Raw genomic sequence first — 18,007 nt, 5'->3', positions numbered from 1 at the left:
CACCGCAGGAGGGGATTGGTCAAAGTAATGGAATCACAATTGGGTCCTTCTTCTGGGTCTCGACTCTTTTTTTTTTTTTGTCAAAATTCTGGGTCTCGAGTCTCGACTCCAGTGATCCAGTTTCAGTGCTGAGTGTGCTACTGTAGCTAAGTAATTTACTATTATGCCCAAAAAGAGATTTACTATTATGCCTCATGGCAGGCCTAATGTGGGGAATCAGAACTTCAATGGGCGTGTAAGGAGAGAAGAAAATGGCCCAACATGAAGACCCACAGTTAAAAGAATTTTTGCTAATTTGTGTCCATTGAATATTAATTAACACATATATATTGTACATAATTTATTACAGTATTTAAAAACACATAATTATAACTATTATATTTCCTATATTTAGTTACTTTTTAAATAAACTATTATGTTCCAAAAAACTTAGCACCTTAGCCAAACTGATAACTAAATGTTAAAAGCTTAATAAACCCTAAACTCTTAGGATCATTTGATTCTTCGAGAAATTTAGTTTTTTTTTAGGGTTATTACCATTTTATCTCCTTAAACTATATCACAATTATCAATTTACCACCTAATGTTATCTTTTAATCACTTCACCCCATAGGTCATTCAACTTAGCATCTTAATAACATTTTGACAAATACCCTTTTATTTTATAGCATTACTACATTGTTATTATCACTTTATTCCTTTACATTATAGTAATGCAATCGTTTTACTCTCTAACATTATTTTCTACATATTTTACCCTATCATTAATCTAAAATGTATGTTAAAAAATGTTTAAATGTATTTACCTTTTTGTATATAATTAAAAATAAAAAAGTTGAAATAATTATTCTTCCTTTTTTTTTACACTAAGATTCCAAAAATATAAAAATAAAAGGGTTTTTTCAAATTTTTTTCCACACTTATTAATACTTGAAAAAGAAAAGGAGATAGGAAAGAAGAAAACAGAAATAGATTTTATAAATAAAGAAAATAAGGAAGAATCTAATATTATTGTATTACTTTAATATCCTTGAAATTAGGATTGGAATTGGGTAATAAACAGAAAAATAAAAGTCATTTTAAAATAATAAAAATATTGAATTCTTTCTTGTTTGTATTAAAAAAATAGAAAGAATTGAGCTCTCTCTCTCCCTCCCCTCTTTTTCTATTTTTTTTCAATATTAATAAGATTACCAATATTTTTTTTCTATTTTTTTTCAATATTAATAAGATTAAGAGCCACTCTTAATTTTTTATTATTTTTATTATACAAAAGAGAAGGTACTATCTTATAAAGTTTTTTAACTTATTAAGTTGGATTAATGGTGGAATAAATTGCCTAAAAAATAACTCTGCAGGTTAATTGATAATAAGGTTATAGTTTATGGGGGTAAAGTGATAATAATTTTAAAAGTTAAACATGTCTTATCACTTAAATTAATACATTCGGTTAAGTTTGACCATTAGTTTTAGGGGTAAAATGATTAAAAAAATAACGTTAAAGGAGAAATTGATAGTGACACCAAATGTTAAGGGGGCAAAGTGATAATAATCTTTTTTTTTAATATTTGTGTTTAGATAGTAGAATATTTAGGATAATTTTTTTTAAAAACAATAGTACATTTTTAATGTGATGTATGTGAGATAAAGAAATGATTAAAAAATGTGCTGGCGGTGCAAGTAAATAAAATTTGACAAATAAACTACAATCCAAACAATCAGTGGTTGAGGTCATAAAGAGGAGAATCAAGGGAAAGAGAAAGGTAAGTTGAAAGTAGAAAGTATGAAGGTGAGAAAGCCCCCATGCCTAACTAATCTTCATTTTTTTTTTCTATTTGTAGCATTCACATAAATTGACATGATAATTTTATAGTAACATTTAGGCTTTAGATGGAGTGGCATACGACCATCATCATTTGTTTTGAGTGGTACTGCCAAGTCTGCTTTACCTTTTTCAAAAAAAAAAAAAAATAACGTCAATTATTGTCACCCAACCCATAGCTGACTTATGATATCCTTCTCTATAGAAGTTACCTAACACTCGGCCAAAAAATGCATAGTTTAGCGGAATCATGTTCACATTGGCGATGCCTTTCAAATCAATTGTTTTAATCGCAAAATTCATACACAAATCATGCGTTGATGGAAGCAGATATGTATATAGATTGGTGTTAAATCCATGGAGGAACATAATTTACTAAGAAAGAATAAGTTGGAGGATTACGTTAGCCAACAATTCTGGGATGTGAAGAAGCATGCACCTAGCCCGCCAACCCATGTAAGAACAAATGCATTTGTGGCAACCAGAAGGTCAAATTAGATTATCAACCTGGGGATTAAGGGAAAATGCAAAATTATACCGTACTGCAAGAATGATTAACAATAAGAATGAATGAATTATAGATTAATAGTTAGACATGTGCCAAAAGAGGTTCTGATCTAATAGCCAAAGTTGAGACTCTAGAGTTACAAATTCTAAGCCCTCCAGCTAAAACTAAGAGAGTATATCGACAAATGTAGAAGCATTATTAAAATTTTGCTTCATTCATCCTTCATTGCAAGTTGATGTCTCTTCTTCTGTCCAACCTCAACAAGCAAAGTCAGTAGAGCTTCACATACTTGAGAGGCATCTGCTTCTGATTGATCATCATTCAATGACGAGTACACCATCCAGCCATGGTCTAGTTTACGCTTTGGTCGCACTACAATGGAGCCAGGAACCTCAGCATCACGGCAGGTAACAAGTCCATCACTCTTCTCACCATATCTGGTCTGAAGCAGTTGGGCACATGCAGCCATCACAGCACCACTAGGCAATACAACCGGGACAGTTGCTGCTTGGCCTGCAGATAGAGGTGCAAACATGGGTAATTCTGCCTCTGCCACCTGGGATAGCGTGGCCAAAGCCACAGGAGAAGTGTTGGCTTCTGTATGGAAAGATACAACTGGGAGTTCTTCAGGCAAATGCCACTTCCTCAAGAACTCCTTCCTCTTATCATAAGTTATATCTTCAAGTGCTTGCAGGTCACCCTTCAATACAGCAGCGAAAGTCATGCAAAATACATTACTTCATAAGAAAACTCTTGAAAACATACTAGAATTGCATAAAATATATCAAAAAGATGTTATGTCCCTTCTCTCTTGGACCAAAATTACAGAGGGTGTACAGTGACCCATCACAGCAAACTACAGTCTAAAACTTTTCCACTTTGATTTTTGCATTTGATCAGTAATAAAAGTAGTAAGTAGAGAAGTAAACTCAAAATATATTAATTTTGTGATCACCCCTATACATACCACCAGTATTTGTGTGTCAATCCATGAATAAATCCTGACACTAAGGAAAGATGTCAATTGGTAGAATTCCTATTACCTAATTCCTTGGCAACTCCAAACTTCTCCACTACTCTTTGACAACTTCTCAAGGTAAACATAATTCTCACAAAACCAGTTCCTATCAGTATGACATAGAATGAACTGGCTGTCTCTAATGGTTCCGGCCCTCGCTACCTCTTTGAAGACCAATAACCACTTTGTCATTCTCTAGGCGGTTCTTTCCTTGAAAACTGTAGAACTTTAGTCTACCTTGTCTTCTTACTCCGCAAAATTTATTAACTTTTGATCTTCCCATCCACCCTTTTACTTTCCTTCTGCATTTTCAAATCTGATTTTGAAAATACTTTGCCAGCTTTTCCTCTTTCCTCGTCTCTTCAATTTTTCTTCCTTTTTACTAACAAAAGAAAAGGAGGACTAGATGAAGAATGATTTACATGCACCTAATGTAACGAAATAGGTCCCAACATTCAAATGCACAAACTCAGAATGCATGAAAGTTTCTTAGTCTAATGCATTGGAAACTACCTGAGAGTCATTGCTGACATCATAATTTTAGGACAAATTTCCACTTCTTTCCATTTCCATATTGACTTGATAGTTCCCTGTTGATTAGAATTTAGAGATAGTTTGACATAGCAGATAACCTCTCTTCCTAGAAAAAGTGAATTAATTGCATGATCCCAAAGACATAATGTGCTTGTTGGTTACAAATGGGAATTCATATGATGCAGAAGAATTGAAGAAATATTCGTCCAAAAGCATATGTATTGCGACACAGAATCTGAAACACAATCAAATAGTGCAAGGAAGCAAAAATGGACACCTAAATGCTGCCATACCTTAATCACTTTGCAGATCAGGATTTCCATAAGCTTCCGGATGTTAACATAATCACCAAGCTGTCCCTCACGCAATATATCAGAAGCAATGGGAGTCCCACCATAAGGACTCTGTGCTAATGCCAACCCTGCAACCTTATCTTTCAAATCAGGCCAATACATGGACAATGCAGCAGCAGCATCTACTCCACCTTTACTGTGTCCAAGAAGCAAAACACGCTTCCTGGAGCCCCAATAGATTTCTTCAATATAGTCTTTTATCTCCTTGGCATTTTTTTCCACCGAAGCCTGAATAAATCATGTTCAGTAATGAATTCTAAATCCAAGCCAGTTGCAGAAAAAGGTAGAAGCGCAGTGTACCTCACTATGGATTTTGGCAATATGACATGTCAGACCCATCTTAGAGAACCTAGTTTTTGTACCAACAAAATAGAGCGGACTGTGATTGCTGAAAAGACCTGCAGACACGGAAATAACTACTGAGGGCACTGCTTACTCAAATCCGAACCATGGAAGTGAAAGTCACACTTTAATGAGTCCTTACTTGGAAAAATAATTTAAATATATATATATATATATATATATATATATATATATTATCATTCATAATTTTCTCTTTTTAGGAAAAAACATCTTAAACCATCTAGAATCTTTTGAAATCCAGCAGCTCTGTGAACAATACAATGAAGTATGTGAACCCAAAAATCAACTTTTCAAAGTTCTACGTCATCCTGCACAAAGTTTCAAAATTATATTTAAATTGAAGTCTAATTTTAGTTTTTATATAAAAAAAAATGTTTACTTCAATATCGTGCAGAATGAAGTGTAATTTGAAAACTTAAGTTTAAGCATGGTGAAGTAGGACTACAATTTTTTAGCATAATATTCAGCAAAAAGATACTTAATATGAAGTATAACTATGAGTACAAACTTTAATCTGCATAGAATTATCAAAAGTCACAAAGATACATTCTTTGCTACCTGGAACTAACAAGTAAACCACTGTATTTGGCAACCTGCGTAAACCATGCCTGATAGAGAATAATACAACCTGGATCAAAATCTGTATAAACAAGAAGGAAATTCCAATTTTATGCAAAAAAAAGGAAAACTTTACCGAATATCATCAAGAATTTCCACAAATCTTTCATTTCCATCCTCTACAGGAGGCAAGTCCAATGCACGTTGTAGCCATCCAATGTCGTCTGCTGAGCCACGAACAGTCCTCCTCACTCGCTCAATAAGGCTGCAAGAGAACATGATCAAGAATTCACAATGAGATATGAGAATTTTATAATTTCCGGTATAAGAAGCAAAATGGCCAGCCTCCAGGTAAAGCAAGAAAGGTTCCAAAAGGAAAAAGTTGATAATAGTCACTAACCTATACTTTAAGATTCCAAGTTAAAATAGAACAATCTGCAAGTAATCTAATGAATATTGCTCCATAATGATTAAGTAATGCCACATTCCAGAATCAACACTTTAAGCTACTTTTTGTTGAGGTGACAAGCACGTTGAAAACAGGGGAAGCAGAATAGTGATGACTTGTCACGTAAGTAAAGAAAGGTATCTGGGAAGAAAACATTGGGGATCAAGCAACCACTCAATTTGACACCAGGCAGAAAATGCAACTTAGCGTAAAACATATTCTACTTAGACTGGAAAATCAGTACCCTTGGAACATAGGAATGCTACTTTGGCTGCTATTAGCTGTATTGACAAGCACACTAGAATTTTGAGATGAGTCACCAATTAAGCCAGTAGCTATCTCATCATGGGCTGATGGGGCACCTTGAGCTGCATAAGATGATTCAACATGTGATAGAGTACTCCCACGTGAAGACACATAATTACTGTCTAAATGTCCCCTAGTTTCTCCAGACACCAATGTAACCATTTCTCTTCCACCAGGATCATCTGGTGCACGATCAACTGTAACACAGGTTAGAAAAAGACACGCATCAGGTTTTGTAGTTCTGCTCATGACTGGCAGAAGTGGATAAAGTTTAGTAGTACAAGCAGATTGATGACACCATTGCAGTATACAGATAACAACACAGACAGAGATAATAAGTAAAGACAAGAAAGGGAAAGAAGTATGACAGGAATTAGATATCTAAAATAGAAATTAGCAAGCAAACCCTCAGTAAATCAAGGACTACTTTCTCTTACCAATCCTCTCAGACAAAAATTAAATGGGTAACCCCAGACCTTCACTGAGCTTATGAACAAGAAGGTTGAAAGAAATGATTCAACATATCTCATAACTTTCACTGAAAGAATTGTTCATGTTGTCTAGAGATGATATAGTTCGTGACTAGATACTTTGATATCGCAAACCTATAGTATCATATCTGCCTTTTACCAGGTTAATCCTTGGCATCTAAAGTAAGACAACTATAATTCAGCAATGCTTATACATGATAGCTGTACACAACACACAGGGACATGTATGTATACATAAAGGAAAAGGGCTAATTACAATTTTTTTTAAAAAAAAAACTTACCAGAAAAATCAGAAAAACAGCTAGTAAATAGTGAAGTCGTCTCTGCTAAATAAGAGGCAGCGTCATTAAGTGATGGTACAGAGGTAAAAAGCTGGGGAAAGAGCCAATCATTTCTCAAGGCATCACCACTAGCCTGAAAAAATGACAGTTAGTAGAAAAGTTACACACCATGATTTTAGAGGCTTTATAGCAAACAGACAAGCACATGTACACTACCACAACTCTAGAAAAAGGTAAATATTGAAGATAACAAGAAGGAAAGAAATCTATTCTTTCACTAGATCTCCTTAGACCTACACTAACAGAAGGAAACAGGGAAATACCACAAAACTTGAAAAGGACAATTCAGGGCTCTAATATATCCCCTCATGTAAGGTCAGTTCTCTCACACTAGAAATGTAGAATCAGTAGAATTTTTAATAATTAAGACAAAATCAAGTAGCGAGTATAAGGATTAATTGTTCCCTACAAGTGACAAACACAGTAACTTGATGACTTGGGTAATTTGAAGAACTCGTGGAAAGATAATATTCAGTTAGACACATGGCATAGTAAAATACTCTCTCATACGCAACCAACTCATTGTCAGCAACAGCTTGACAACTGGCAGTCCGCCGTCAAATATTCTCTTTATACTCACTGTTTCACCAAGCAGGCACCACAGTATGTGTTACTATACCCACTGCAGACAACTCATACTACACTAGTCAAGAGAAATGGTTCTCCCCTACCACTCTAGCAATCTAGCAGAGCAACTACGCAGGGTTCATGCTGGTCAGCCAAGAGGGCATGCTCAACAATGCGAAACACACTCAAGTGAAACACCACTGTAGCATCACCACATTATGTTAGTTCAAACCTAATCAAATCAGCCTACCAGATTTTTCCTAATAAATTTCCTCTTCTTTTTTCACATAACATTTCCTCCCAATAACTATATCCATACCAAGAGATCACCCTACCAATTTTCCTTTTCCAATAATGTACTCATACACAAGACGATCCCCTCTTACCTACCTAAATCGCAGCGCTACCCTAATGCAGAAGGTTCTTGTATACATACAGGAATACTCTCTTGTTCATCTATGGAACAACTATACCTTCTTAGCACATGAACTTCTCATCCTAAGACAATTACTTTCTTTCCTCTTTCCCTCAGTAATTTGCGTTCTCACAAATTATTCTTCAAGTTCATCAAAGTTGCGGAATGCCTCTAAGACAAAGTAAATGCAAGGAGAGCTGATTTTGAAAAAAAAAAAAAAAATTCCTGTTCGGTACTCACTAAAGTTTGTCAAAAGCCCCATTTTTCCTTCAACACTCATCTCACTTCCCCTCAACCAGCATCACCAATTCTAAGGAAAACTCCATCAATAAGAGATGAACACGATCTTATCAAACTACTTAAAGTTGCAAACTGATGCATCAAGGGAGAATAATTATCGTATCCATGAATTGCATCATCGTGGCTAATTTTATCAGCAATAGCACGTCGTAAAGAAAACAACGAAGAAAGGAATTCAAAAGGGGGGAAAATTAATCTAGTAATGAACAAGATCATTAAATACCATGAATGATGCACCACTTGATTCGGCGGCCCTTTGATTACTGCTGTCCATAATAATCAAACAAAATTTTCTGCCAACCCAAAATTGTTTAATCAGCTCATGGCAAAACCTCGAGAATATTAATTGCCAACCGAAAATTGTTTACATCCAAAAGAAAAGTAAAAAACAAAAATTTAACAGAACAAAGAACAAGAAGAAGAAGAAGTGATGGGTACTGGAAATTGACGCTAACGCTAATACTTGCTTGAATGTAAAGAGAATGCAAATTTAGCAGCAGGTGGGGCTTGGTCGGCAGTGAATGGCGGAGAAGGTGGTGGTCCGGCGAGAAACTTCCCGAATGTGCGGCGGATGCAGGTGGGTCGGGTCGGGTAAGATACCGGGTAGAATTGAGAGCCCGGGAAATGATCTCGTTAAGCGTCGTCGGTTTGTTACTTTGTCACCCTGCGCCAGCGGTGGGCTACTAGTACACGGAAAGCATAAACGCGCTTCAAAGAACAGAAGAAATGGTGGAATTTATAGACTTTGAATTTGAGCTTTGAAGAATAGAAGCGTTTCCGATTTTAAAATTAAAACACGACTATTGCTACTGCTGCTGCTGCTGCAACAAGAAAAGAACAGGAAAATACTAAGGCTTTGTTTGGAAAGTAAAATTACAACGTTTTTATGAACACATTTTCCAATCACCTTTTTATCTCACGCATCTCTAATTGCTACAGTAATTTTTCTACAAAAAATCCAGAAAAATACAATCCAAACAAGCCTAAATTTTCCTCTCTCTCTCTCTCTCTTTTTTTTAAAAAAAATTTTGTTATTTCACCCTGCCATCCATATCTTTATTGATTTTGTTAACTTTGGCATGTAATCTCCTTTTTTTTTTTTTTTAATCTCCAATTTGGTATAAGCATTTTAGACCACCGTATTATTGGGTTGTCGTTTTGGGATTGGGAGAGGAATTTGTAACACATTCATCAATGACGTTGCACACTTCAATTACAATGCAAATCCAATCCTGATTGCTCCACATTTTACAGAAAGCCAATTAAGGTAGCACCACTTGGAGTTGGAGTTCCTATCGAAATTGAAGAAACTTTGAGCGCTAGTTAACCTTGGATCATCAGGTTAAGTTGTATAGGAAAGTGAAGCATAAATTAAGGTAGGAAACCGCATTTGGGATTGCAAGTGTTATTATTAGGGTCAATTTCTCACCCCCTGCATGCCCTAGAACTTCTTGTTACATAGTCTGATAGAAATTTGAAGTTAAATCTATAGCAAAAGCTGTTATCAACTGGTAGGTATCAAGTGTTATCTTATCTCAAGATAGCCTTCAAATGCTAGCTAGGCAGCTTAGAGGCTTCGAACGAGGATGCCTTCAAAGGTTATGCCTGGACCAAATGCTAAAGCAAGTCCCCATTCTTCACCACCCTCCTTCTGCAACTCTTCCCTCATGTACTCCATCACATATAATATAGTGTTGCTGCTAACATTCCCAAAGTCCATCAGCGTCCTCCTGCTGCATTCCAGCTTTCCAGGCTTCAACTTGAGGGTGCTTTCTAATCGGTTAAGGATAGCCGGTCCGCCAGGGTGGACAGCCCAAAACAAGTCATTGAAGTCTCCCAAACCAGCTTTGGCCATGAGCTTTTTGCAGAATGCCTCAATGTTGTCCTCAATCTTTTGAGGAAGGTCTCTACCAAGCCTGAAATTTATGCCCTCTTCAGAAAGCCGGCCATCAATGACGTTGTTGGTCCCTGGCAAGAATTGCTGAACTGCATAGTTTAATTCCATGAATGGAGATTCTGTTCCAATTATGGGATCAGCCCCAATGATCACTGCAGCAGCTCCATCACCAAAAAGTGCAGCACCAACCAGATCATAAGGGCGCGCCTTGCTTGGAGGACGGAAGCCAAGTATGGTAGTCTCAGAAGTAGCCAGGAGAACTCTGCTTCCTGGATTGTTTTCAGCAATGTCTTTGGCAACCCTGAGACCAGTAACACCCCCATAACAGCCCAGAAAGTACAGCATTACGCGACCAACATCACTCCTTAAGCCAAGTTCTGTAGCAAGGTAAAGATCTCCTCCAGGCAATCTTATCTCACTTGAGGAAACATAGACAACATGGGTGATATCATCGGCAGGCCTTCCCCATTCCTTGATGCAAGCCAAACTTGCTTCCTTTGCCATCTCTACAACCGCTGGATTTGCAATTTCAAGCCTTTGTTTGATGGTTGGTGAGCCTTCAGTTGTTAGTTCAGGGTATTGGTCAAGGATCTCCCTTGACATCACAGTGTATCTGGTCTTCACAGTAGTTGTTTTACCTGGCAGAAACAGAGCAAGAAAGCGTTACATATTAGACGCCTTTCACTGTGCAAAAACATGTTACATCTCCGAAATTTCAGTTCAGTAGAAGTTTAATTATTTGACAGTTTGATAAAAGGAGAATTAGGCAATGATAGGGGGGAAAAATTTTTTCCTTACACAGGCGCTCTAGTTTCTCCTTGATGGCCGGGTCCACACATTTTGTGTCACGAACGTAGCCCTCCACCAAACAGTCCTGAGGAACGACTTGCCTTGGGAAAGCCTTGCCAATTGAAAGAACTGTAGCTTTCCCAGGAGTTGGGATACGCCTAGAAGTACCATTCTTGTTGAACTGTGACATGGCTAGTAAAGCAGCAAGAAAGTAGTTTAGATTTTGATGACAACTTGGGCAGTGTTCTACAGACTGAAAGCATATAAATTGACAAGCTTTCTGGTTCTTGGAGAAGGGTTGGTGTGAAAGGGCTCCAGCATGAGCAATTTATAATGCCCAGTTTGCGTTTTGAGGGGATTTTTTCAATTCATGGGCTGAATGTGTGAATTTTCTGGCTCCTTAATTAGATGGAAGACAATCTTGTACTTTCTTTAGTTAATTGCTTGCAACCCAATTCCAACTTACCTTCTTGATCCTCATAAAGAATTGTGTAATTCTTGCATCAACAGGAATAGAGGATATTCCAAAGATAAATAGCAAATTCAAGCACAGGATGAAACCTAGTTTCCCACTCCTGTCCCGCGTTACTCCTACTAAGATTTGGCAGAATAAGAGGAATCTGAAAAAACATTAGCAAATGATGGTATCAGGAGGATCGTTAGTGGATAAGAATGAACAAGTTTCACCTATTAAGTGTGTCTAGGAAGACTTGAGAAACCATCAGTCATCTTTAATCCTGAGTCCTTTACTTCCGCTTGTTTGTTAAAATTCTGACCATGCAACTGGAAATCAATTCGAAGCAAGATGACTGGTGCAAAATCTTGAACAAATGGACTGATTAACTTGTTTATTTAATTGAAGTCATGTGCACCTTTTGTCCATTAACAATTTCATTTTTTTCCCTCGAGGCGCGGGCATCGAGGCATTTACTTTCAGCAAAGCTCAAATGAGCGTCGTTGCATGTTCTATTTATCGGAATTTAATTGAAATGGGTACACACTTTGCCCCCTAACGTCATTTTTTCTCACCTTCTCCTTTGAAACCGTTAGTTTTATCACCGTTAGGTTAGTCGAATTGAATTGAAATTTGACCTAATCAAGTCAAGACTTAACTTATTTTTATCAAATTCAAACTTGACAAACTCAATGTAACAGGCTAACAGCTCGAGCTCTTACTCGACTCAAATTTGAGTCGAGTTCGAACTTGAACTTGAGTTTTAAAAAATTAAAAATTAAAAAATAATTATTTTATTTTTTTAAAATTAAATAAAATAATAATTTTTCTTAACAAATAATAAAATATTAGCTATATATATATATATAATTTTACCATTAAAATAAAAAATAAAAAATATATATATAAATAGTCAAGCCAATTCGCGAGCTAACGAGTTGAGTGTTTTTGAACTCGTGTTCGAATTCAAGTTTGATTTGGTCAACTCAAGTTCGTTATTGACTGAACTCGAGTCAAACTTTGACTCAAATAACTCGCGAGCGATTCGATTCATTTGCAATTCTAATTTGAGTATAATGATATGTAATGGTAATGTCAAAAAGCTATTTATACCCTTAATAGCTGAATGCAGTGATTCCCCTAACTTATTTTCTTTAATTTATCTATTTGGCACTAAAATTGTTAATTAGGACTGTCAATGGGGTTGGGTCAGTTCAAACTCGGCTCGTTCGATTCGACAAAAAGCCCGATGAGCCCGAAATTTTAGTGAGTCGGTCTAAGTTTAAGCCTAAAAATTAAGCCTGAATTAAATATGAGCCGAGTTTGGGTCTCATTAGGCTCAAACCCGATATAGATCTGACCCTTTAATTACCTCTATATATATAATATTTATATTTTAATATTATGTATAATTATTACTAAATATTAAATATATATAAATTACAAAACACAAAAATACATTTGAAAACTCTTCTATGAACTTTATTGTAAGGACTTGCAAATTCCCTATATTTCTCGTAAAAATTTCCTTTTATTTGAAAAATATTACTTTATTATAGGCCTACTACTCAATCGCCCTACAATAAGTGTAAATGAATATAGAATTAAGGGTTTTCCCTTTTGTTTTTAAGATAGTGCGAATTAGGGTTTTTACGCTTATCCGTAGTGTGACTATCCGGTACGGAATGTGGATCAAATTTGGTGATTAAGAGTGAGTTTTAGATGATATTAAGTGTGTGATTAGAAGTGATACTAATAAGTTAGCGAATTATAAGTTAAAACCCTAGTATACGCGATTTAAGGAAAATTGACTCGAACCGACGGGTATCGCTCACTACCAATTGAACACACCATTTGACTACCATTTTATCAAGTTAATTTCCTTATTATTAGAGCCTAAATATCAGCCAAAATCTAATCATGGTGGCTGAATTTCTTGAACAAGAGAAAAGAAAAATATTTTGAGATGGAAATTGGTGGTGACAAATGGCACCAATCCAAGAACCTTTGACCCAACCTTAGACTAACCTTCTTAACCTCTTTTGGCTTTCATTCTTCCTCATTTCTTCACCATTTGGCCGAGCTTAGGAGAGAAAAAAAAAAGAAAGAGAGCTTCCAATTCATCTTGAGTTTGAACCATTTGAGTGAAAAAACAAGATTCTAAATTGATTAAACACTAGTTTGGGAGTTTAGGAAGCTTGGAAGCTAAACTTTATAAGGAGTAGTGGAGGATATCCTTTGTAAGTTTGTTATTGAGGTATATTGGCTGTCCTTTATCTTTGGTTCTTTTTTTTTTTGCTTAAGTTGCTATACAACCCATGCTTTGATTAAATTGGTAGCTATTCAAGTAGTTGTGATGATTTTGGGTGCATTAGTAAGGTAGGGTTTTGTATTGTTCAGCCCTATTTCTTATTATGTGGATGGTATATGATGTATACAAGCTTGTATATGAGGTAGTAGTGATGGTTTTGAACTGGAAATGTGAATTATACCTTGAGTGTAACAAAATTCCCGAAGTAAAAATCCTTAGTGCCCTGTTCTGTCCGGTTTTAGTTCACCATGTTAGAGGCCGAATTAGATTTAGCATAAAACATAAAAGTTGTAGAGAATGATGTTTTATAGTTTCCTGCAAAATTTTATCTCCATCGGAGTAACGTAGCCTGTAAAAAGACCGAAATACCCTAACTGTCCTAGGTAAATCCAGTGATCAGTTTTGGATATTTCACCAATCTGGTCGTGTCTTTTCACCATGATATGTACTGAACTAGTATTTATCCAAAACATAAAAGTTGTAGTACTATATCTTAGCTTTCTAATGCCCCTGAGAACGCTTTAATCGGATTTCGGTAGCTTGAGTTATGGCCATTTGCGTGTAGTGCAGTTAACTAGCCTGTTGGAAGGAATCCGATTTTGTAAATTGGGAATATGACTTGGATACACTAGAAACTGGACTAAGTGGTTTTCATCAAAATTGTAGCCCTCTGTCTTAGTTTCGAAACGGTATAATTTGTACCTCAATCTGATAAGCTTAGATTCAGTTGTGTCCGTTACGCAAAATAACGTCAAATCTATCTTTTGTTTCTCGACTCAAACTTCATTTCCGCCCATGTTCCTAGCTTGATTTTATACTTGTATGACTTTGAATATATTGAATGGCTATTGAAATGAGATTATTTTGTGTGTAACTTTGGGACTAAATAAGGAAAAGAATGAAGCCATAAATGACTGAAAAATAGGTAAATACAAAGGACGTGCTGCCCAAATTTATGTTCGAGAACTAGGTAGATATACTTGCAACTTGAGTAAGGATTGAGGGTGATTACCACTTGAACCATCTAAGATATTTGCGTCTTCTTTTATCGAGATATATACGTTTTCCTCGTACTTTCGACTCTAATGGTATTGCCAAGTATAAATGTTACAAAGTTTCATAGTTTGAAAAGCGAGCAAGTGTTTCACGAATATTCTCCGAATGAATTTCAATTACTTGATTCTTGTTAAACGAAACGTTTAAGTTTTGAACTTTAGTCGATTTTCAAAACTCTTAAACGATATTTTCTCGCAGATTTGAACTCCAAATCCGGAGTAATACCCAAACTTAACCCGTAGAGGCACTGCATATTTGGTGAGTGCTTCCAAATATTTGATTAAACTTGACATTTGTGTTTAACACTTGACCAATGTAATTACATGATACAGAAGTGAATTGATAGGGCAAGAGTGTACCTTATCGCACTTGTCCTGATGTGATTTTTCCTTGTTCCTTGATTTCAATTGACTTGATATACATGCATATGAATTGTATCTTGTCTGGAATTCCAGAAACCCTGTGACTAGTTAGTCGAGTCGAGCCGGCAAGGAATTGGTCGATTAGATAACGAACCCTGGGTAGTTAGTGATGTCGAGCGGAGTGTTATCTGCTCGACTAATCAGTATACTCGAGTATTACCACCAATGTTTATTGTGGAGTTTGGGTCCGGTAAGGGATTTGATCGATGGACGAAAATTGGAATTAAGTGGTGTTCTACTGGCCTATTTTCTTACTTGAAAATTGACGGAGTGTCAACTACCAATCGATCAAGTTATGGTGGAACCTATATACGAGCAACTGTATCCTTACATGTGAAATGTGAAATATTTGTTCTTTGACTATATGAAGTGTTATTACTCAATTATTGACTTGATTTGCTCGTTATTTCACTTTTGCACTACTTTTACTTTATTTGATGGCCAATTTGATATTTGGAAACTTCACTGAGTTTTATCTCACTCCATTAGTTTTGTTTTCCTTACAGGGGTACGAGTGAGGCGTAAGACGTGTACAGACTAGCATAGGCTAGATGTTTTGACTTTTGACTTGTACTCGTGCTATCACTGGATTAGAATGATTTGTATTTGGATTGTATACACTATAAAATACCTTGGGTATATAGAAGCTTTGTATCTTGATTTGTGCCTCGATGTATATTATAAGTTTGAATTGTGATGTTATTTATTGTCTATAGATGTACGCGTGAGATACGAGTGAGTGAGTCCTGACGAGAGTTGAGCAGGCGGTCCGCCGAACCCTTTGGTACGCCTTAAGGGGAGGTAGAGTCGTCACATTTATTGAGAGCCAATATTAGTAATGCATAACTGAATCTCTAACTTTTTTTTATTGAATGAGTAAATTTTTGTGTTGGCATAATACTGGCTGATTTCTTTTTGCTCTAGAAACACAAATCATCAAGTATGATTGGATTCAAATCACAAGGCTATAAAAAAGTTTCAACTTTTAAAGATGTATTGATTTATGATCGCATATTTTATTACTATTTTTTATGTATTTTGAATGAATTAAATATAAATATTATTTAAAAATTTTTGGTTTATATACTTTTTAAGAATTATTATTTATTCATGTTTAGTTTTAATATTATAGTCTTGTAAATGTTAAATTAGTTTTACAGCTTAATAGTTATAGCAATTATATTAAGAAAATTAATGAGTAATAAATAAGTTTGGGCTAAATACGAATAAGGCTCACAACCCGAATATTATGTGAATTGAGTATGAGTTTCACATTTATTAACGTGAAACTCATAACTCGAAACCTGAAAATGTTACAAATTAAATGAATTGAATTCAAACTTATGAAAGCTCGACTCATTAGACCCGATTGACAAGCCTATTGTTAATCAATTCCGATATTTTATAACATTCAGGGCAAATAATGTCTAAAAAATCAATATCCCTAACGTAATAATGAACAAACAATATATTTATAGATATGGTCCTAATTAAATTTCATCCCATAATTATACAATTTTTAGATTGAGAGAAATAGCTTGCTAATTTCACGTAATAATGAAAAAATAACAAAATTTGTTATTAAAAAATTAATATGTGAAACTATTAATAAAAGTCTAAAAGTACTCGAACATTGTCAATTTATCTTTGTGAATGTGCATATGGTTGCACTTTTCTGTTAATATCTAGATATGTTCTTTTTATGCGAGTAAACATTTTTCGTTGGTAATACTTACGAAAGAGAGAAACATAAGTGATTTGGACTTCAAAGTTTCCAGGGTCATTTTTTAATATAGCAAGATTAGATGCTATTAAAATTTGTTTGGATTGCTAAATTTTTCTAAACAACTTTTTTGTTCCATCATAGGCAGGCTTTTCAATTCCTTTTTTAATTTTTAACCACATTTTTATTCACAAACATCAAATCACAAAAAAATATTACATTATTATTTTTAAAAATTTTCCAAATAATTTTCAATTCAAACAAACCCAATCTATAGAACTTTAATAATATTATTATAGCATATTTTTTCACTAATAATTTTTGTTTTTTTCCCCTTATCATGTAAAATAAGCAAGATATTTTTCTTTATCTAAAAATTTGTAATTATGGACATAAAATTTAATAAGACCTATATCCATAAATATACCTATATCCATAAATAACACCTATATCCATAAATATACAAGGAAAATTTGCTAATTGGCCCCTAAACTTTTATATTAAAACCAATTTCATCCTTCATGATTTTTTTTTTAAACCAATTTAGTTCTTGAACTATTTTTTTACTTTCAATGTAAGACTTTCGTGGCAGCGCCACAACATTTTACATCTTAGGTATAATTTCAAAAACCTCCCCTGAGATTTCTCATAATATCACTCAACTCCTCTAAGGTTTTTAAGATCTCACTTACCCTTCCTGTCAACTTGACAAGACAAAATGTTTCTATTGAAGGTCATAAATTGACAATATTACCCTTACCCTTAATAGCTATTTAACCAAAAGTCAAAACAAAATAAAATTTTTAAACTAAAAATGTTGATTAAATCTACGTCGAGGTCATAGTGGGACAACAAAGAGCATGGATAAATTAAATCTAATCAAAGTCAATTACTTATGAAAATTTTAGTAAGTAATTAACACCTTGAAAAATATCGTGAATAGTTATAAATGTTAGATTTGGATTTTATCCCACAAATCGTGTTGGGTTTGGATTTTATCCTACCACTTTTATTTTGTTGGGTTTAAATTTTATCCCATCAATTTTTATTTTGTTGGATTTAAATTTTATTCCATCAACCGTTCAGTTTGTTGGGATTGAATTTTACCCCACAGCTCCTTTTCTTTTCTAGGTGTAAGTCTTCCTATTCATTAAGTTTTTGCTAACTGTTTCAATTGCAGCTGAGTAATTTGGTATCTACATTTTTGTCTTGAATTTCTATGAAACTCAGACAAAAAGGGACAATTTGTAGACACCAAAAATTTTGCTAATTCATTCAATTTTTTTTTATTTTTAGTTATTTCATTTTTTTTCATTATTGTTGGCATCTTT

At 34.8% G+C, this 18,007-nt stretch overlaps 2 protein-coding genes across 4 annotated transcripts; both read right to left on the bottom strand.

Annotated features, from left to right (window-relative positions):
- Positions 1-2,376: 2,376 nt before the first annotated feature.
- LOC113726841 (uncharacterized) lies at positions 2,377-8,842 on the bottom strand. Of its 3 annotated transcripts, none has more exons than XM_027250731.2 (9): positions 8,463-8,842; positions 8,248-8,317; positions 6,683-6,815; positions 5,849-6,107; positions 5,293-5,421; positions 5,157-5,206; positions 4,536-4,633; positions 4,176-4,463; positions 2,377-3,030 (listed from the first exon to the last, which is right to left on the bottom strand). In XM_027250731.2, the coding sequence occupies exons 2-9, from the start codon at positions 8,296-8,298 to the stop codon at positions 2,542-2,544; spliced, it is 1,497 nt and encodes a 498-aa protein (XP_027106532.1). In that variant the 5' UTR covers positions 8,299-8,317; positions 8,463-8,842; the 3' UTR covers positions 2,377-2,541. The 3 variants fall into 3 exon arrangements, with proteins under 3 accessions (XP_027106532.1, XP_027106534.1, XP_027106533.1); XM_027250733.2 differs by having other exon boundaries at positions 8,492-8,842; XM_027250732.2 differs by having other exon boundaries at positions 8,248-8,842.
- Positions 8,843-9,459: 617 nt separating this feature from the next.
- Positions 9,460-10,524, bottom strand: LOC113723765 (type III polyketide synthase A-like). The gene has a single exon (XM_027246742.2). It carries the CDS (start codon positions 10,522-10,524, stop codon positions 9,592-9,594), a length of 933 nt encoding a protein of 310 aa, XP_027102543.1. The 3' UTR covers positions 9,460-9,591.
- Between the last annotated feature and the right edge of the window lie 7,483 nt (positions 10,525-18,007).

This window comes from Coffea arabica, chromosome 2c (genome assembly GCF_036785885.1).
Source record: "Coffea arabica cultivar ET-39 chromosome 2c, Coffea Arabica ET-39 HiFi, whole genome shotgun sequence".
NCBI lineage: Eukaryota > Viridiplantae > Streptophyta > Magnoliopsida > Gentianales > Rubiaceae > Coffea > Coffea arabica.
The sequence above is the reverse complement of the archived record's forward strand: the minus strand, read 5'-3'. Positions and strand labels throughout refer to the sequence as shown.